At 52.4% G+C, this 20,611-nt stretch overlaps 8 protein-coding genes across 8 annotated transcripts in view; 3 read left to right on the top strand and 5 right to left on the bottom strand.

The window, feature by feature from the left end:
* The window catches only part of H257_13409 (hypothetical protein), a gene marked incomplete at both ends in the record, with an annotated part of 3,503 nt that extends 2,319 nt beyond the window's left edge, over positions 1-1,184 (top strand). Inside the window, 2 exons of the mRNA XM_009840909.1 lie at positions 50-550; positions 573-1,184. Of these exons, the coding sequence (XP_009839211.1) occupies positions 50-550; positions 573-1,184 (1,113 nt within the window). The remainder of the gene's footprint in view (positions 1-49; positions 551-572) is intronic.
* A 7,679-nt stretch (positions 1,185-8,863) lies between these two features.
* Positions 8,864-9,414, bottom strand: H257_13408 (hypothetical protein; the record flags this gene model as incomplete). The annotated part of the gene is made up of 2 exons (XM_009840908.1): positions 8,864-9,062; positions 9,113-9,414. The coding sequence occupies 2 exons, from the start codon at positions 9,412-9,414 to the stop codon at positions 8,864-8,866; spliced, it is 501 nt and encodes a 166-aa protein (XP_009839210.1).
* A 2,297-nt stretch (positions 9,415-11,711) lies between these two features.
* H257_13407 (hypothetical protein) lies at positions 11,712-12,185 on the bottom strand (the record flags this gene model as incomplete). The annotated part of the gene is made up of 3 exons (XM_009840907.1): positions 11,712-11,756; positions 11,844-11,923; positions 12,017-12,185. 3 exons carry the CDS (start codon positions 12,183-12,185, stop codon positions 11,712-11,714), a joined length of 294 nt encoding a protein of 97 aa, XP_009839209.1.
* Positions 12,186-12,704: 519 nt separating this feature from the next.
* H257_13406 (hypothetical protein) lies at positions 12,705-13,124 on the bottom strand (the record flags this gene model as incomplete). Its single annotated transcript, XM_009840906.1, has 1 exon — positions 12,705-13,124. One exon carries the CDS (start codon positions 13,122-13,124, stop codon positions 12,705-12,707), a length of 420 nt encoding a protein of 139 aa, XP_009839208.1.
* A 167-nt stretch (positions 13,125-13,291) lies between these two features.
* On the bottom strand, positions 13,292-14,278 carry H257_13405 (hypothetical protein; the record flags this gene model as incomplete). The annotated part of the gene is made up of 2 exons (XM_009840905.1): positions 13,292-13,348; positions 13,703-14,278. The coding sequence occupies 2 exons, from the start codon at positions 14,276-14,278 to the stop codon at positions 13,292-13,294; spliced, it is 633 nt and encodes a 210-aa protein (XP_009839207.1).
* A 1,610-nt stretch (positions 14,279-15,888) lies between these two features.
* H257_13404 (hypothetical protein) lies at positions 15,889-16,294 on the top strand (the record flags this gene model as incomplete). The annotated part of the gene is made up of 3 exons (XM_009840904.1): positions 15,889-15,892; positions 15,983-16,207; positions 16,275-16,294. 3 exons carry the CDS (start codon positions 15,889-15,891, stop codon positions 16,292-16,294), a joined length of 249 nt encoding a protein of 82 aa, XP_009839206.1.
* Positions 16,295-17,302: 1,008 nt separating this feature from the next.
* On the bottom strand, positions 17,303-18,284 carry H257_13403 (hypothetical protein; the record flags this gene model as incomplete). The annotated part of the gene is made up of 4 exons (XM_009840903.1): positions 17,303-17,386; positions 17,526-17,666; positions 17,731-17,756; positions 17,822-18,284. 4 exons carry the CDS (start codon positions 18,282-18,284, stop codon positions 17,303-17,305), a joined length of 714 nt encoding a protein of 237 aa, XP_009839205.1.
* An 891-nt stretch (positions 18,285-19,175) lies between these two features.
* On the top strand, positions 19,176-20,167 carry H257_13402 (hypothetical protein; the record flags this gene model as incomplete). The annotated part of the gene is made up of 3 exons (XM_009840902.1): positions 19,176-19,293; positions 19,348-19,507; positions 19,576-20,167. The coding sequence occupies 3 exons, from the start codon at positions 19,176-19,178 to the stop codon at positions 20,165-20,167; spliced, it is 870 nt and encodes a 289-aa protein (XP_009839204.1).
* Positions 20,168-20,611: the final 444 nt, after the last annotated feature.

Raw genomic sequence — 20,611 nt, 5'->3', positions numbered from 1 at the left:
TGACGGAGAAATGGTTCCCCGTCCATTGAGTTCGGCGCTTCACGTATAGAAGCCGAACGAGCTCATCCATTTCGACTGGTTGTCGATGCCCATGGCCAAGTCTGGCCAAAAACAAGTGCTTGTCGTGAAGAACGACATGAGTGGCTTTGTGCAGCTGTTCGCGGCAGAGTCCGCTGACGCCGCCGCGACCGCTCAGTGCCTGATGACGTGGTTTACCACGTTCGGCTGCGTTGACACATGGGTGTCAGATGGCGGTTCTCACTTCAAGAACGAAGTGATCGAGAAGGTGCGGAAGTTGGTGGGTGCCCACCATCATATCACGTCAGCCTACAGTCCTTGGGCGAACGGGACTGTAGAAGTAGTCAACCGACTAGTGCTGCGCGCCGTGAAGGCGCTGCTCAGCGAAATGAAGCTGAACGCGGACGAATGGCCACATGTGTTGCCCCTCGTTCAAGCCGCCCTCAACCATCAGCCGGCGGACCGGCTGGGAGGAATTGCGCCTGTGACAGCGTTTACCGGCCTGCCAGCCAAGACCCCGCTGTCAGGATTTGTCCACCCGACGTCCAAGGAAGTATACGTCGCGGACGCTTGGCGCCGCCTGTCAGAAACATGTGACGGACCTCCAATTGGCGCTAGAAGAAATGCACCGCAACGTGGCGGTGCGAAGCGATAAGTTGCGTCAGCAAGCGCGTGGGCGCCGCGACCGAAAGTCCCAAGTCAAGTTTGCGGGTTTTTCAGTCGGTGATTTTGTGCTCGTCGGATCGGTCGTCAACCGTCCGACAAAATTGGCACTGCATTGGCGCGGACCCTGCCAAGTGACCAGAGTTATCACAGACCATGTGATGGAGACTCAGCAGCTGGTGCCACCGTATGAAGTCACGGTCCATCATGCGTGCCGACTGAAGATGTACCACGAAGGTGGTAGAGAGGTGACCGAAGACCTCGAGGCGCAGATCGCGTTTGGCGATGGCGGATTTCATGTGCAGCGCCTGGACGAAGCGCGCTGCGTGGATGGCCAACACCAAGTTTTGGTGAAGTGGCTTGGATTGGACGATGAAGAGTCGTCCTGGGAACCTGCGGCGAATTTATTGGACGACATTCCAGTCGTATTTCGCAAGTGGGCGGCGGCGAACAAGGAAGACCCTGCCGTGGCCGCCCTCATCAAGACACTGGACTTCTCGTAGGAGGGGAAGTGTTCTGCAGCGTGCAGAGCAATTGGGTCGCGCGTTAGTTTGACCCATTGCAAACACACACACTCTGTGTGTGTGGCGTGTCAAAGGTTCCGATACCTGAGTGGAGGTACTGAGTACTTTAGTGAATGGTAGTCAGTAGGTGCCTCGTAGCGTGTTTAACCTCACTAATATCAGTGTGTATATTTGCTGCCTTGACGAAGGTCCCGTGGCCGAAAGCCAAGAAGAAGCGGGAGACAAAACGCAAGGGCATCCGAAACGAATTTGGTCAAATATGCACCTGCTAACGCGCAAGGTACGCTTGTACCGCCCATTTCCAGGGTAGGCTTCGACGTATGTGACGTAGAACAGTTTTAGTTGTGAAATGATGTTGGCATAGTACTGTAGGGCAGAAATACCTTGCAAGTCGTTGTTTCGAATGGAGTAAACATTCATCGGTGACTCCTTGTTTGATCTGCCATCGTGTCCGACAACGGCAACCACACAAGCTACTGCTGCAAATGTAGTTGCGAACGCTACGATATCCCCGGCCTCCATTGTGCTTCGGCGGTAGGCTGGTTCGGGGATACTGACACTCAAGTTGCTATCCGGTAAATATGAACACGAAATGTGCCAGTTATCAAATACTAAGTATAAGAGGGAATAGGTATATCTATGAATTAAACCTAGGTTTAGTATGAACGCGAAATATGTCATCAAAACTTTCAGTCTCAACTGTCGCTACTGTTTGCTTGTTTAGAAATCTACCTTAAGTGTAAATGAAATGTACTGTACACCTTGATTGCTTCTGAGTTATTCAAAGCTAAAATGACTGAGGAGCTTTATGTCCGTGTCCATTGCTGTTGAGTTCCTGAAGCTTTGGCTTCAAAAATACGACGCAAAAGATCTTCGAAATGGGCAATGGTGTCACCTTCCGATACCTCGTTGTCGATGGTCAACCTCATCGAGCTTTCGTGGCAGATAGTACTGCATGTCAGTGTTGCTCATTCGCCACTTGGAACCGTAATTCGCTTCCATTGACTCAACTGATGGTAATAGGGGAGATCCATACTTGAATTCTGCCCAGTCCTGACGAACCAAGTTGATCTGTCGATACATCCGAACCGTCGCCACTCGGAGAAGAGGTGATGGACTTGAGCGCCAGTGCATTGCGATTTAATAGTACCTCCAACCTTTGGCAAATCCAGTTCAGGTTAAAACAGGCTGACATTCCAGTCCGGACAATGAGCGTGCCGCTCGCAACAATTCCGACTGAATTTCGTTACGAACGCTTTGTACAACTTGATGGCCAAGGACAGATTGGGCGTGAACGATTTCGTTGGGTGTGGGCAAATTCCGAATGTTGGACAACTGCTCGTTAATCTGCAAAAGCTGCTCGTTCGCTTTGGCAGAGCGTTTCCGCAACAAGAGGCATGGCTTGTCTCAAGAGCTTGCTTTCTGTGGGCGTTGCATGCGACGACAATTGTGGTACGTTTGTGCTGAAGTCTGCAAAACCTTGGGACTGGAAGACATGATGCTGGAAAATGGGGTGTGACTTGAACGAGTCAAGACGCATCATCAGTGCGGCGTCTTGGAGACAACAACCCGCATGTATTCCAGCAAGTCCGTTAAACTTGACCCCGCAAAGTTTGTTCTTGCTGCACGCGCGCTGGCCAGTTGACTTCGCGACGTTTCCAACATCGGGAACACCTGTTGTGTTAGCTCTTGTGGGGTTTCGACCATGTCTCGCGGAATGAAGAATCTGTTGCTCTCAGGTCACAAAGCCAGCCAAGACGGGAACGCAGTCCCACGGTACCACGTTGTTTGCATAGGCGCAATTCCTGCACTTGGTTGTCCAGTGCCCTTGGTTGTCGGGCCGATTCCCCCCTGTTCTGCCGCGTCCGCAGAAGTGCGTCGTGTGCCCTCGGCAATGACCGAGGGCAAATCGCACCTAAATGGGAGGTCGAGAACCCTCTGGTTTCGACGCGTGGCCGATATCGACGACTGGTTAGTATACAAGGTTAATACCAGTCAGTTTGCATTGTGAGTCTAACCACCGTTGTGGTTGCTGTGCTGGTCGACGGAGCGTCGACAGTGCGACGACACGTCCTCCATCTTCATCCACGCCTAACGCCCACACTCGGGCTACCTCCACAGCACTCATCGTTCAACCACAGTTTCCACCTCAACAAAACTATATACCACTTCCCCCCGCCTCTTCCACGGTGGATGACTCTCTGCTACCCCCACTCCCCGCCTATCGTATTCATCCTCCGCGTACGCCTCCCAACTCTAACAAACTCACTACACGACCTCCCACGCCTGCCGATTACGTTGACTCGCCTGCACGACAGTTACCCGTACGCCTCAACCGTCGTGGTGGCTCCTACAGTGAACCCCCGCCGCCTCCTCGTGCTGCGCGCCCTTATTACCCCTCCGATGAAGAAGATCGCTGGGGTCCAATTCATGAAGTCGCCTACGGCCAAATGGCCATCATTACTGCCGACGCCTTTCACCAACTGTCCTATGACAAATGTGTCGCCTATTACCTTTTCAAGCACCAAACTGGTCTCCATCCCAAAGCGCGACCACCGCCTATCCCACTCATTAAAGACAACCTTCAACTCAAAGACTACCAAGCTAACCCCACGCCTCCCACAATGACCACCCACTTTCCCTTCTACGTTGGAATATCCAGGGACACAGTCTGCCTGAAGGTGCATTCCCCCAATCACGCTAACCCATTTCCCTTGGAACCTTCACTCTATCCCCAGCTCTCCAACGAATGGATCATCGACTCTGGTGCCACCGCCTCCTGCACGCCTCACCGTCGCTATTTTATTGACTCCGCCTTTACGACAAATCATTTACTCTTGCTGTGGGCGATGGTGGCAATCTTCCTGTGCTCGGCTACGGGCCGATCGATCTCGGTGTTACCACCCACTCTGGCGAAACCTCGGCCAATCTCACCGCTCATCATGAGCCTCTCTCTCTACCCTTTGCCCTACATTGCCCCGCCTTACAATTCAACCTTCTTTCCGTCCGTCACTCTGTTCAAGCCGGCTGCCACTTCGACTTTTCGCATCCATCGCACTGCCTCATGGACATCGGTCGTGGACTTTATCTGCGTGCTCATGTTAACGCCTTGGGACTCTACTCCTTTGCGGCGCAGCCCTACACACGCCTAGCCAGCAACCCTCCGCCTCACCCTCCTGCTACCGTTGCAGCTGCCATCATGGAATTTCAGGCTAACCTAGCAGCTCATCCTTCCCTTAGTGATGCAGATCCATTCCATATCCACTTCGCCACGCCTACTCCGTCCTCCATTTCTACGCTTGCGTCTGCCGTACAAGCCGCGGCGCGCTCCGAAGTAATCGATCAATTGCACAGCCTTTCTTGATGGAGACTTGAAAATAGTGTGTTTAGGCGAACGTCAAAAGTAAATAATAAAGTCTCCATCAAGAAAGGCTGTACATTTCTCATTACCGCCTACCACCACACTCTCTCCCCCAACTCCAACGCCTCGTCCCTTATTTCGTGTTTATCCGGCACTTCGAAATTTCCTTCCTTACACGCATTGTCCCTCACTTCCAACGTTGTCACCCCAATCCAGTCCACTCACATCTCTTCATCTACCAATATACCTCTTCTATCTCCGCCTCCCCCTACAACTTCAACATCTACGACGCCTTCTCTCGCACTAGCTACTGCAACCACCTCAAACACACGCCTATCTAACGAAGCCCTCTTCCGTCTTTGGCACAACCGCCTCGGACACTCAAGCTCCACCGTTCTCCAAAGCCTCGTCAAGACCCACCCCGATTTCTCTACCGATCGCCCACGCCCTTTCAAATCCTTCACCTGCGATACTTGTGAATTCGCCAAGTCCCGTCGACAACTGTTTTCCTCCGCAGCCGTTTCCGCGCCTCATCCTTCCTCCTTCTCGTCCACACCGACATTTGGGGACCGTGCCCAGTGCCATCGATTGGTGGCAGCTTCTACTTCGTCGTGTTTATCGACGACTACTCCCGTTTTACCTGGGTCTACCCTCTCGCCTTCCGCAAGGATCTCTACGACGCGTACGAACTATTTCGCCTCCAAGCCATCACTACCTTCAAGTCTGACATCAACACTCTTCAGTACCTACCGCCTACTGACATCGGTAATCTACAAGCTGAAAATACCAAGGAATTCGAGAAACTCGGTCGCATCATCGGACCCAAATACTCTACCAAGACCACATTCTCCAACGCCTACTCGCCTGCTCAGAACGTCGTGGCCGAACGCCGCATTGGCTTACTCGTCATGAAGATGCGAGCGCTCCTACTGGCCGGTAATATCCCCAAATTCCTGTGGGCCGAAGCCGTTATCTACTCCGCCTGGCTCTATAACATCTCGCCTTCCACCTCGAATGACGGCCAGTCGCCTTACCATCGCGTTTTCTCCCGGCACCCACCCCTCGCCTACATCCGCACCTTCGGCTGCACCGCCTTCGTTCATATTCAAAAGGCTAACCAAACAAACAAACTCGACGCACGTTCCATCAAGTGTATGTTTGTAGGCTTACCAGATGATCGCAAGGGCTACAAATTACTCAACGCCTACTCCCACCAACTATTCTACTCCCGTGACGTTGTTTTCCACGAAGATGAATTCCCACCCATCAACACCATCCAAGCTGCAGCAGCATTTCGCCTTCGCGCCCGTGATGCATCCGACATTCCATCCATTACACCTCATGAACCTCTACCACCTCTCTCTTCTCGCCTCGATCCAACCATCTTTCCTCCACTTCCTTCAACATCTCCACCGCCTACCACCGATCAATTGTCTCCACCCTACGTTTACTCCTTGTCTGCCGCCTTTGACGATCTCCAACTTGCTCTACCATATCGCAGTCCACTTTTCCATCCTCCTACCACTCTACTTGCCCAACATCACAGCCGTACCACTCCAACGCCTACACTACCAGGCACTCCGTTCTATCTCCGCCTCATTTACCATTCGTTGACATCTCCATCGACGATCTTGCTACTCTTCCACCACCGCCTTACCCCTACTCTTTCCTGCCTCTCTCAGCACCTACACAGCCACTCGATCCACCACTTTATCCGCATGGCACCTTTACGCCTTACTCAGCGCCCGCCTACCCTCCGATTCCTCCGATCCTAAAAATTGGCAGGAATCCATGCGCCGTTCCGATCGTGACAAATGGCGAGCCGCCGCCCAAGACGAATTCCAGTCCCTTCAAGATAACAAGACCTACGATCTTGTTCCAGGCCTAAAAACCATGACAGTCCTACCCTGCCGATGGGTTTTCCACATCAAGCCCAACGGCACGTACAAAGCACGCCTAGTTATGAAAGGTTTTCTACAACGCGAAGGCGTTGACTACGATGACATCTTTGCGCCTGTCGTACGCCTCGAAGTCCTCCGTTTTCTTTTCATTATGGTGGCCATCTACGAGTGTCATCAAATGGACGTCAAGACCGCCTTTCTCAACGGGACCATGAACCACGTCGTCTTCATGGAACAGCCGCCTGGCGACCTTGTGACCGACGTCTCCCGCCGCGAATTAGTTTGCCGCCTAAAACGCAGCCTCTACGGCCTCAAACAAGCGCCTAACCTATGGTACTGGACCTTCGTCGACTACATGACATCCCAAAAGTACACCCGCCTACACAAAGACCGCTGCGTCTTCATCAAGTCTGACGCCTCCGGTTTCACCATTGTCAGCCTCTACGTGGACGATCTACTTATTCTTGCGCCTACTCTTTCCCTCGTCCTCGCCTTGAAGGCTTCCCTCTCTCAACGGTTTGCCATGGAAGACCTTGAAAGTTTCCTACTTCGTGACAGATATTATCCGTGGGGATATACCCAATCATCGAATTTATCCCATTGCATCCCCGTGCATCCCAAACAATAATTGTTGACTTCATCATGGTCACCAGCCCCAGCATTCTTTCACCAGAACCGTACCCTTTCACCCACGGAGACTACGTCTCCACCCCGGATAACGTACGTATAATGCTATGCCCGGGGTTTGCAAACCCCTTGTGGACTGTGTTGTGTATCCAAAATTGAATCGAAAGCATCCATTGTCCCAGTTTATCCCACTTGGGAATATCTTAACTTCACTATCAATCCGGTTTGTCCCAGTGGATGCAGTACGCTGTAAGGCGTAACTGAGGGATGTTGCATTAGGTTATATCCGTAATGCTCTAAAACAATAATAGTACAACAGCTTATGTCCCAACTAAGTACGCTCGAAAATACTGCAACAGTCTAAGTACGCTCTAAAATGCTCCATCCCAAAGCCTCGCTCGGAAATACTGTAATCCATCGTTTGCTAAAAAATAATCTTTTCCCGAGTGGAACACGCCACGTCCTCGGCTTACAATGCGTCTTCGGGGTCTTCCTGGAACGCCTCTTGCAGCCGCTTCACGTTTGCCGACGTCTGGGGTCGGCATCTCCCGCCTCGGCCATATCCCAGACTCGACGCTGCTTCAACGCGTCGACAAGCATGCCGTCGACTGAAAACCCCAGTCGCTCCATAACGGGACGTCCAATGAGAACGTCGATCTCCATCTTCTTTTCTTCGACCCACGCTCGAAGTCCACGCAAGACCAGGGGGCCGATTGACGTCTCCAACGTCACCGTCTTGAACTGCACTTGCCGTGTCACATGGAGAAGCTTGGTTGTCTCTCCATACGGCTTCAACATGAGTCTTGGCTTACTCAACGTTGAGACTTGCTCCAAGGCGTTCCAGCGCCACAAGGAGGCCTTCCTACACCAACGTCTCGTCGGACCCAGAGTCCAACAACACTTAAGGAATTGTGAGAACGTCCTCGATCGACGCTTGGCACTCCATGCTGTTCGCAGGCTTCGTGCTCGACACGAAGTTCACCGACCGACGGCGCGCCTGATGGAAGTAGTCCATCAACTTCTTTACCTCGGCATCTGTAATGCCAGGGTGTTCCCGCATTCGGTGTGCCGTCGACTGACACTTCAGGCACGTGGGCTTCGGCCGCTCTGGTGGCTCGTCTCTTACGCCAAGTAGGAGGCGCGACAGACGCGCCACTGGGCCACTTTTCTTCGGGAACCGGGCTGAAACGTGGACGAGGCCGCGAGTTTTCCTTTCCCGGCTCCTCTGCCGGCTCCTTCGAAGGTCTTTCTACGTCCATGCCGCCATACAGCTGGTACCCAATGGCGAATTGCCGCAGCCACTTGACGTAGCGAAACACGTCTGACTTGAGCACTTTGTTCCGCTGCAGTTGCAGCTGCTTCGTCACGGCCAGCTGGAGCGGTGCTGGCTTGATCGCTTTGGTGATGATTCCCACCACCAACTTCCCCTCCTGATGGAGTACCCACTCTTGGCCGTCCGCCTCGAGGGTTTTCATCAAGTTGTCGAGCATTCGACTCACTCGACTGTCGGCGTCGAGGATCTTGGTGTCGAACTGTACGGCCATCTGAAGGCGCTTCTTCAGCGCGTCCAACTCAACGGGTTCTTCATCGTGGGCCTCTATGAACCAGGACACCCACTCGTCTTCTGTCACATCGCCATGTGACTTCCCAAAGTCAAACATAGCGATGCGTCGCTTTGAAAACAGGTCCATACACGCGCCGACTGGCATTAAAAACGGACGTTGGCCCGTTGATTGCAGTGCCATGATTTGCGACGTATATCGCTGGTATTATCGCATAAACGCACGACGCTCCGCTTTCGTCGACCCCTTGAAAGAGGGCGGCAACGGTAAAGCCGGCGCGTTCAGTACTTTCACGGGCTCGTCGTCGCCCATGTCCACGTCACCAGGTGCACTCGCACCCGCAGATGATGCGTCTGGCAGCGGCACTTCCGCCGCAGCTCGTGTTGGCACAGCCGATGGCGTCCAACTTGACGTCATCCCCACTCCACCTTAGACACCAAACCCTATCCGATCAACGGGTTGGGGTTGGTTTCTTCGAGGAGAGCCAAAAGGCCCACAGAAACGTCCGCGACCTTCGTGCCCTCTTGGCGCCATACGCACTGTGTCGTCGTCGCGCTCCGGCGACCGAGACTTGCGGCTTGACGACTCCACTTCCGTATCACACATTGCACGTTGTAGCTAAGGTAGGCGGAATTGATGCCTTTGTAGTTGAGGGTTGAGAGGTGGGATTGGGAAGGCGTTGGCGTTTCGCAGGCGGTGCCGATGTAGAGCGGCGTAGAAAGGCGGAAGAAGGATGAAAGGTTTGGGACGTATTCCATCCAGCAGATGGACGTGATGGAGAAGCGCGACATTTAGGAGGCGATGAACAAGCACGACGGGTAGCTGACGAAAGGCGAGGATAGGCGGAGGATGGAGGGGATATGGGACGACTACGACTTGAGTCTGGGTGGATGGTAAAAAAAGGAGTAGAAAAGCGATGATGAGCTCGAGAGGACCGGCCGGAGGAACGATCTCGCTGCGAGGTGGCGGCGATCGACGAGTAGAAGTTCGGGGAGGCGGTCGAGAGTCGTCACGATGACGCTTGGGATAGCTGCTGTTGGGACCCTGATCGTTCCCATAGTTGTCGTCGTAGTCGTCGCAGTCGCGGCGATGATGTTGCGTATGATTGTCAATGATCTTGCGAGACGATGCACGTTTCCGACGACAGTGTGTGTCAACAACGTGCTTGGGAACGCCGGCACGAATGCGGTTTCGACTGTCGTCATCGCGCATGATGCGGCAGTCGGGAAGGCGGTGTTCAGGCGAGCCACAATAGAAGCAGGAATTGAAAGGATAGTTGAATATAGTTTGGGTGTGCCCAACGTGGCAGTGACTCGTAAGAAGGGGCAGCAGCAGTATAAGTAGGCGGAGGTTGGGTAGTGGAAGGCGTAGCGTACAAGGCGGTTGGAGGCGTAGTGTAGGTGGTAGCAGCAGCAACTTGGCGTCGACGGGATTCAGAGTCACCGGAGCCTTGATCCGAGAGGATTAGGTTGCGGCGAGAGGCGATGTTTAAAGTGTGACGAATAGTAGCCTTTATGGCAGTAGGCGTGCATTCAGAGCCATCCTCGCGCGCCTTGAATTGGAGCTGGCAAACGGCGTCCCACACGTCTTTGTTGGCGGCAAAGGCGTTAGAGTAGAAGAGAGTTCGAAAGAGCTCAAAAGTCTTTATATGATCTTCGCGAACCGTGAGAGCGTCGGTGTTCACAGGGAGGGTTGCCGTTTCGTTCAAGTTGATCTGATCTTCGAGAGTAGTGAAGAGGGTCTCGGCACTGATGTCGTCACTGTACTTGAGTTGGGTGAGACTCGCAAACAGGATCATGGGGTCGCGGGTGCCGGCTTCATGGCGCGCCATAAGAGCGGCCCAGAGAGAGAAGGGAGAGGCGTGAGATCCGATGACTTGTTGGAGGATAGGCGTGAGGGAGTTGAAAAGAAATGCTTTAGCTTGGACGCGTAGGGCAGCAAGGGACTCCGCGATATACTCATCCAGAAACTTGCGCGTGAAGTCTTGTGCGAGGCGTTTCACCGTTGCAAGGCGCTGTTCCAAGGCGTCACCAGTATAACCGTCGGTGGAGTACTTCGCATCGTTGCGGATCTTGTCCACCTGGAGCTTGGCCTGGCTGATAGTGTAGGCGTCGGTTTCGAGCGCGTAGGGCAATAGGTCTCGTTGGTGTAAAGCGAGAAGAAGCCTGCGGTCACTGCCGCTTCCTCAAACGTGGAGCGCCACGCAGCATAGAACTTGTAGGCGTCGTCGAGGAGAATGCCGGAGTAGGCGGTAATGGTCGAAGCAGGAGGGCTCATTAGAGAGGTTTCGCAACTCATCTTTACATTACCCTCATCATCACAATCTCGACAAATGTCGTTTTCAGGACAATGATAATGACAAAATAGTTTACGTTTCGCAACTTATCCTCATCCGTGTCATTGCATTTCTTCCGGTTAAATAAGTTATTCGGATGCATGCTGTACTCGACAGCTTGGGCACCGCACGTTGTCAATCATGCAGACATACTGCATGACTAGTACCTTACGCTGCTTGTGTCCCATGCTAGGACCCACTTCCTTGGGAGTTTTCCATGCTCTTTTGCTCAGAAGTCCTTTCACAAATTCTCATTAGTGATGTTCTCGACGCGATGACAAATGCCATAGCTAACGTTGCCGCTATGGGTTCAGGCCCCAGTCAAGTTATCTCCTGGGGTTCGAGTGAACGTTAATAGTAAGAACAAGCGAATGCTAACGCAATAACATTGCGATTTGTTCTTAGTGGTGAGTCGTTTAAAAACAGCGCAAGTTCTAATCCATCTACATGTATTAAGGTACAACATTACAGCATACAAGTAGCTCTATGAAGTGGCCCCGTCGAGTCTGTTAGCAGCTACACTTGGTGAACAGTCTTCAGTGAATACTTTTCACGAAGTGTCGATACAAAGACAGGCCCGCCGGCCTTGTACTAAAAATACTCCGACAACTTGAACCACGACGATGCACAGGACGTGGAAGAATGGTGGAATGTCGTGCTTCGTGCGTTGGGTCCCACTGGATCGAGTGCGATAATGTGTACCACTTGTACCGGGCCTTCCTAACAGGCTTCATCCGCGACACTGAACGCCTGCGTCAGGTCTAGCTACCAAGGATAATAGTTGATTCAGTATTATGAAGGCAGCAACCGCGTGCTGCCCGAGTACTGCGCATGGAGTCAGTACCACCGAACCTTGCCGACTGGTGCTGCAAGGAATATGTTGGCCAGCACAACCATCCCCTCACGAAGGTGGCGGCTGAACCAAAAGCGACCTGTGAGGACAAAGATGATTGTCATCACAATTGGCCAATTCTGATGATTGTTAATCAAGTTTTGCAGTATCGTTAATTAGGTTTTACAGGTACACTTCCGGTTTTGGCAGACACAGCTGAGGGTGATGATAAAGATGAGTTGCGAAACCTCTCTAATGTTGCGGGAGTGGTTCTTTTCTTGTAGTGACTGGATCGCACGAAAAAAGCCAAGTTTCAAAATGTTGAGATCCGGCGAGTTGGGGGGCTGGTACGCGACCTTCATGTTCCATCTGCCACTTTTACAGGCGTCAACAATCTCGGAGTCCGAGGGTGGGACGTGCGGCCTTGCATTGTCTTGCTGGATGATAACATTTCTTCCTGCACTTGAAGTCCACTTCGACTTGATGGTTGGGATGACCTTGTCGATAAGCATAACCTTGTAGACGGGTCGTGTGACACTGATTGGTTGTGTTTCGAGGGCTCCAGCAGGACGGTTGAGACTCGTTCGTGCGGCGGCCACTTTCTCCGTTCAGTGCCAGGTACCGATCTTCCCGTCAAACCATTCGCCTGAGTCGTCGTTCAATCACGGTCGTGCCACCGCCGAGAAAAACATCACTTTGGAGATAAAACGCTTTGACTTGCAGGTTCGATGTTGTGGTGCTTCGCCAGGGGCAAGGGAGTACCGTTTGCTCACACGGGTTGCGAAAAACCACTTCTCGTCGACATGAACATATTCCATCATGCCATCGAATGTGTACTCACCACGATCCGACGCATGAATGAGACCCATTGCCCAACCCACTCAAACAGCCTTGTTTGCCTCAGTGAGCATCGGCCGGACAGTGCTGGTGTACTTGACAAAGATGCCACGGCGGTAGTAGTCGTGCAGGGACATTAGCATTGCAGCGGCGATCGAGCGGAACGTTGTGCGGCGGCTCTTTGGTATGGCATGCAGGCGGACAGCAACATCTTGGTGCTTGAGGTTGCGTCCACAGTGGCCCTTTTTACGTGATGCTACGTCGGAACATGGTCGTGTGGCGTGATTCAAGTCAACGCAGGCGCGCTTCCAGACGCGTTGCACTGTCGATCGGTGTACATGAAACTCCAGGGCAATTTTGTTAAGTGCTCCATGGAGGAGCTTCTTGTGGTCTACCATGTGAGCGAGTAGCTGCTGGAGGATGGCATTTGGATCGGTGTTCGTGAGCTTTTTCTTGGCGCGCATTGTCACAATGCTCATTGATTTCACTGCCGTCATGCGGACATTGTCCGGATAAGCGAGTCCGGATACGTGATATAAAACGCTCCATGTTTTTTCCGTTATGTAGAGGATTGCATCCGCACAAATTCTAGTACGCTCAGGGTCTTGTGCGGGCGGACAGTGGTACCTTCTTATTTCAATACAAACCATGCGACTTGAAACGCTTCATCTTGGGCGGACCAGGTTTCCTAAGCGATTGTGAGGTTGAACAACTTGTATACTATAGTACTATGTAGTAACTACTTATTCGTACTTCTTTTCTGATGCAGAGAAAACTCTTGGAGGTTGAGTCTCTGATTGAATATTCAAGTCAGTTGTTGACGACGGATCGATGTGTCGGCGATATAGTTCTTGTTGCGACCCATTCAAGTAAAACTAGGGAAAAGCTACAAGATCCATGAAATGCAAGAAGTTGCTTAGTGACAGCAAACGCGTGGTAGCAAGGTAATAAGTCGTCTTGCCATCTTCCGCACAAGCATGAGCGAGCTGGGATGTCAACGTCGCAGGTGAATGGCAGCCCGTGCAACAAATAATCTTCTTACCGCTTCCCGCATACCACCAGGAAGCTTAAGCACAAACGAATTGTTGTCGTACCAAGATGCATCAGACACGCGACGACACACTCTGGATGCTAAATGGTTGCAGATTTCGTGAATGCGCCTGATGACCATGAGGTCAGCCAGTTCGTCCAAGCTGAGTATCTGCTTCTTGTAAATGCAGCAATACAAGCTCGAGAAAAGACAATGCCCATTACCAGGAACACTGTCACGCTTAAACCCCATGACCCGAATTCGTTCCTCTCTGTCGCCAAGGTAGAGTAACGGCGCGCTACTCGCTCTGCTTCTTGATATCGAACGGCGGCCTGCGCGTTTGCTCTCAACGCTGTTAATGTGCTCCGAAAGTTGCGCGGACGTTGGTTTAGCACAAGCAAAGGGGGATTGAGCAGAGGGGGGGTTGGGCACAGGGTGGTTGAGTAGAGGGGGATTGGGCAGAAGGGGTTTGGTCTTAGAGGGGTTGAGCAGAGGGGGGTTGGACATAGGAGGGTTGGGCGGAGGGGGGTTGAGCGGATGGAGGTTGAGCGGAGCGCATCGGGGCGAATGGTTCCTCGCTTGCCTCATTGCCACCATAACTTGGTGCACCGTGTCCGTTGCTTTGCTCGGATGTTCGACGGCGTTGCCAATGGGTGTGTGGACGACTTCGGGAGCGCTTATTTGTTAGCGTCCTCGAATGGCTTCTGCGCAACCGACTAGGAAGCATGTATGTTTGACTATAGTACAATTAGTGTCACTTATTAGTAATCGCACCTGTGTCGGTCACTCCTGTCACTTTTGTCACTTTCGCTTTCGTTCGTGATCTGGGTCGTCCATATGTTTGTCGACGATTGCTTCCTTTCATGTCTTTGGAAGGCGTGTCCGAATGGATGCTTGGAGTGTCATCGCTTTACAGTGTGCGCCGTCGAGTTCTGTAATGCCGCGGCTCATCGGTGTGCTGATAATTAGGCTGATTAACGATGAAATCCTCCAGCAATCTGTGCTTACTCGCCACTTCCGCCTCGATACCTTCCAGTCAATTGTGAATAAAGTTGCTCTTGCTAGAGACATCGTCAATCTATTGAAATACAGATCAATACACACTAAACATACCAACGTATGTAACCTGTCGTTTTGTGTCCAACACACCAACAAGCTGGCCGTGAGTGGAAACGCGTGTGAATGAGTAGGGACCTCGATTCCAATGTATACCCTTGCACTCGCTTCTTCTCGATTAAATTGTACATGCGCTGCACATCCTTGAATTGACGGATATCGATTTGGTTGTACTGTACATGCACAGGGCATTGGGCTTTACGATTGTTGGCGTCTCCCTTGTCGCCACAGAACGTCTGGATTGATATACCTTCAATGTGGTCGCACAGCAACTTCAGAAATGATACCGCCCAGGGGTGTGAGCGTCAAAAGAGTGACAACTGTGAGCTTATAGCATTTGACGACAACATGAACATCCAACAATTCACGATAATGACGTGCTCGATGACGAATATGTATACGTAAATTTGGTTGGTAGGATACATATATTTGTAACATTCACAAAGGGTTTGTTGTACGATGCTGGATTTTCATTGGTCCTATACGACCTAGGTCGACATCTCATTGGAAACGTTGACGCCGTCGGATCGGTTAGGTAGTAAATTTCGGTTACACTCCAATTAGAATACGCAGTGAGCAGATGTGATGTGAATAGTGTGTATGTGTGGACTGGGCGTGTATTGGCTTTGGTTACTTGCTCATTGCCTTTGGTTATTTGCGTATTGGCTTTGGTTACTTGTCGGGCAAATTCCCGCCAAATAAAATATTCGTTTTCAGGGGTACACGCATTTGTCCTTTTCGCACCCTGGTTGACTCACTCATGGCGTTCTCTCGCCAGCCAGGTCATGCCGATCCCTTTACACCCCGAGGATACGTTCTTGTCGTTCAACTTTCAGCCAGTCAACTCTTACACGCCAACATGACCGTGGCGAATCCACTACCAAGTCGAGTTCATTTCATTGCAAACTAAGACGGTGCCTACGCCTTCGCACCTATGGCTACGTGTCCCGAGTAGTATCGCGATGAGGCAACCAAGCTTGGTGTGCAAGACAAGCGATGTTTCTTCGACAACTGGCAACGACTCAAAGAGTGCGTGAGAACCCTGGCCTTGACGGCTGGGTTTGAGGTACGCAGTCAAGACGATGGGTGCACTTTCCGAATGTCAGCCAACGAACGTTCAGATGCAATGGTACATCGCTAGTTGTGTTAAAACGATCGAATATATTGTCTGTATAGATCAAGCTGACCAATGTACACTGGAGCACAATCACCTATTCCACACCAGCTACGAGAAAGTAGTGGTACCAGTGGCATTTAAAGTGAAACGCTGCCTCTTCGGGGACAACGACGACAACCTATCGGACGTGTCCGACACGTGGAAGGATGACTATGTCGACATTGCCTTTTCGTCCCCCCGTGAAGCCGAAGTACAACCGCAACACAACGCTCACCCGCGCAGAGGTATGTGCGTTGTTTGTGCGGACATCTGAGCATACATGATTTGTGTGGAATTTATGCGATTTCGTAGGCTGTGTGAACTACACTTGAGTTCGTGAAGGATTTACCAACATATGAAGCTGACCACCCATTGGTGGCATGGAGTGTTGTGCGAGCGGCTGTGAAACTCAAGTATGAGTTCGTCCCGAAGTCGTCATTTACGTCCGACGCATGCAAAGCCACCATCGATGTACTCCACGGAACAATTGCACAAGGATATCAAAAACTACAGGGGTACTTACGACTGTGTGCTGCGAACATCAGTACGAAAATGATACTATGTTCGTCCTAACTATCTGTGTAGACAGTTACACAAAGTTCGAAACAAGCGACAACGGAAGAACTATTCGACGTTGCATCTTTGTCCCAGGATGCTTTGTGAACTGCGTCGACATTGCAAAAACTGGTCACGTTAGACGGGTGCCACCTGAAGGGTATATACAGTAAGTCCGGGGTATTCCTGGCTGCTAGAATGAAAGACGGGTTCAACAAGAACCTCCTCGTGGTACTAGCAATTGTGCCCACTGAGAGCGAAGTCGAATTGACATGGATTCTCCAACAGCTCAAACAGTCGAATTTGGGCATGTCGGCACGATTTTTGTTTGTATCCGATCGGTGCAAAGGTGTTACCTATCCTACTATGTCGCACATGATAGCTTTCGTGTAACTGACACTATTTACGGCTAACCAATGACATTGGAATCGAGTTTCCTGAGAGCTGGCACCGGTTATGCATGTATCATATGTTCAACAATATCCGCGCCAAGAAGATACCAGTCAACGACTTGGACAAGACGACAATTTACGGCGTAGCAGATGTCGCGGGGTTTCACGACAAATCGAATGGCTAGGTGCGGTGTAGGCAAGCGTGTAAAACACCAAACGCGTAGTTCAGGGCAGAATGTAAAGTCGAGTTAGTTGGTTTACCTTCAAAGAAAAGAGTATGACTAATGGATAATCCAGGTCCAGGACGTCCGGAGTCTGCTCCGGGAGCCCTTTAATATAGCTCAGAGTCTTGTCCGTGGTCGTCCTGGGTTCAGACCCCAGGGACTAACAAATTCAGCGAGCCTCCCGTAACGCGGAGCGCAGAAAGCCAAAACACCACGGCTGGTCGCGGAACGTCCGAATATTCCCCGCGACATTCTCCCCCACTTATGTCCGAGCTCCGGCGAGGACCAGGAGGATCGTAGTATGCCGTCACTACATAAGGCAAAGTTCGACACAACCCAGGGAGTCCCGACGCTGCCCAACGAAATGGAGAAAGCTTCCGCTGGCAACTTACCTCCCCACATGACACGTCATCTGGTGCTGGCTCGATCGCACCCGCCGCCCCGACGAGCCAGATCCAGTAGTGCCGTTCTTCGATATCCACATGTCGGGAGTCGGGAAGTTCGGCCATATCGCCCCGGGAGATAGCGTCAATCTGGGTCGCAGTGGATACCGGGGTGATATCCGAGTCCGGACGAAAGTCTTCCAGTTTCGAATACCCAGTCCGGGTGCTCCCGACCGGCCCCTGAACACGCCATAACCGGGGGTTCGTTGAGTCTCAAGAAGGGGCTCCTAGCTCCTCAGCGTCACTCGTCTCTTCCGTGAAGGTGGTCAATGGGCCCCGGGCCCGAGGCAGGGTCCGGGACAGGACGGAGGTAGCACCCCGAGGAGCCAGAGAATCTCCGTCAGGCGACGCACTAGCGTCGAGGGTGTTCGGTTCAGTTTGTCGACACGAACTTTCATCTTTTGAGGGTTCTGCATACATGCCCTTCTTTTCATTGACTTCGCCCCCGTCCGTTTGTCGACGCGAGTCATCCCCGGCGCTGGGTCTTATGTATACACCCGTGGTCCCGGAGGTCTCTCCAATTGTCTTGTCTCTTCCAGGCGCCTCGTCGCACCCTCTTCCTACGTCAGTCTGTTGCTGTAAGGTCGCTTTCGCCCCCGGAGCTCCAATCCTTCCGCCTTCTTCTGTGCTCACGGTGATGTCTTCCGGGAGCGGTACGGGGCGCGGTTGCGTACCCGGCCCGTGCCTCTTGTCGGAGGGAGGTAGCATCCTGGCTTCTGTCTGTAACCTGTCTTCAGGGCGCTCCTGTAACCCGCCCTATTGTTGCATGTCATTGTACGCAGAGCCCGGGACTCCCTTCGTTTGCGGGGGTCGGCTCGCCATGCCATTCTTCGTATCGTCGTCCAGCCCCGGAGCAGTCCAGGGTTCGATTGTCGCCGAGTCCCGTACCACCTCGGGGGAGGTATCTTCCATCTTGTATGAGTCCTGGGATCCTTCTTCATCATCCGGAGAGGGCGAGGATATCCCAGGACTACGTGTACTTTGTTCGTTTTCATCTTCGGAGGTCATTTGCAAATGACCTGGGATGCAATTCTGGCGGTCAGTGCCACGCCACATCCGGCGGCTTGGTTCAGACCGCCGAGTCCTCATTGTTTGTCGGAGTCAGGGCTGCCTTCCGTGGATTGTTTGTTGTCCAACATATACCAGGATTGCAGGGCAGCCACGACGTGGGCAGGCATAGAGCTCTGCTTGGACGCGTTCAACGGACAATCCCAGCTCAAATGGCCCATCTTCCCACGGGTGTAACAGGTTGCATTTCCTCCTCGTCCTCCGGGTCCCGTTCGGGTTTGTCCCGGACCCCGACCTCCGTTGTCCCGGGACAGTCTGCACTCCGATAGTCCGTGACCTTTGGAGCGGCACCAAGTACAGAACTACGACAACCGAGGACACTGTTCACGAGAGTGGCCCCGCATGGTACACCTCCCGCAAATGACTTTACCCGACTTAGTTTCGTCGTCCGGATCCATGCAGATACGGGGCTGTACCGGGCTGTTTCCTGCCGGGTTGTCCGTAGAGATCATGGCGACGACATCTTGGATGGAGGAAAACTGGTCGTTGTTAGAGGTAGTCAAGCTCGTCATGTCCCATTAAAGTCGTGAGATGGAGGCCTGGAGCTCCTGGAGATTTCCATTGGGCGTCGAAGAGGACTGGGTCCGGGACGTGTTCCGAGAGGACCTAGTCGCCGTCGTCTCGGGGGTCGATCTGGAACCAACCGTTCGTCTGTCGATGTCCACATCTCGCTCAATCAGGTAGTTCAGGCTGATTTCTGTAGTCTCAGGTCGAACCGAGGCTCCCCGGAGGCACGCGGCCACTTCCGCATCGCTACATCCATTGATCACTATAACCACGGCCCTATTGACCTGCAACCCAGCCTCCCGGGAGGCGTCCGCGATCCGCCATACATACTCCCTGACGATTTCCGTAGACTTTCGGTGGGAGTTGTCAGTAATCTCGGCCATCTTTCGACTCAATGTCTTCTGAATGAACTCCTTCCGGAAAGCCTCCCGAGCCTCCACCCAGATGACTGGTTCGCTTTCACGGCACCGTCGAGCCCACCAGTCCTGGACGGAAAGTACCCCACAGGATGTCAGGCGGTCATCGAAGATTCGAACGTGCCGTTCCTTCAAGCCGCGCTGTCGCTGTTTGGCATGGGCCAGTACGCCACGCACCACGCCACTCGTGCTGTGTACGCGACCACTGGCGTCATGCAGGTGTCTCTGCTGTCGCTTGGCGCCCTGACCTTTGACTCGGAAGACGCGACGTTCAAGAAGATCAAAAAGTCCAAGGTCAAAGCGGTAGCCACGTTGGGTGCCGTGGCGTTGTCGTTTCTCGGGCTGGGTTGTCTGGTGGAACTTTCCACGGGATACAGCCAATTCATGGGCGCCGTCATCACAGTTCTAGGCTTTGGTGGCATCCGAAACTTGGTCCTACCGTACGTTGTGGGCAAAAATTCCGAGTGCGTGTTCTTCCTCCTCCTTTTCGCTGGCACGTTGCTCGATGGCTTTGACTCGGCAACGTCACCAGCCATTGCAGCAGCAGTGGTAGCCAAACACGAGCATCAGGACGATCACAACCATCACGCTGCTGCATAGGGGATGGAACGTAAAGTTGTAGTTTAGTGATTTGACCTGTCAAATGAATAGAGCAGTCAGCATAAGTACTTTGTCCACGACTTTGGCATGCTGTGTTCGCAATTCGGCATTCAGCATAGTGTTCAGTATGGGCTACACTGCCTATTGGCGTTCGGTACTGGCATGTCCGTGCAGTGTTTGCATACTAACATATATTGTAAGTTATTTCCTTCTTCGTCGTTCAACCCCCCCTTCAAGGCAATGCCGATAGAGCGTGGACTTGGTGTGTGATTGTCCTGATTTCTAACGCGTGCTGAGACAGGATGCTGACGTTTTGTACGGCGATTCTATGAAAGGGTGGGTGAGTATCACGAGTGCTGTCGTTCGTGGGATGCACACTTGCCATGGCAACTTTTGAAACGTATTCATGTGGAGCAAAGGACACGTGTATGCGAAGCTTGCATC

Source organism: Aphanomyces astaci (genome assembly GCF_000520075.1).
Source record: "Aphanomyces astaci strain APO3 unplaced genomic scaffold supercont1.48, whole genome shotgun sequence".
Classification (NCBI taxonomy): domain Eukaryota; phylum Oomycota; class Saprolegniomycetes; order Saprolegniales; family Verrucalvaceae; genus Aphanomyces; species Aphanomyces astaci.
The sequence above is the reverse complement of the archived record's forward strand: the minus strand, read 5'-3'. Positions and strand labels throughout refer to the sequence as shown.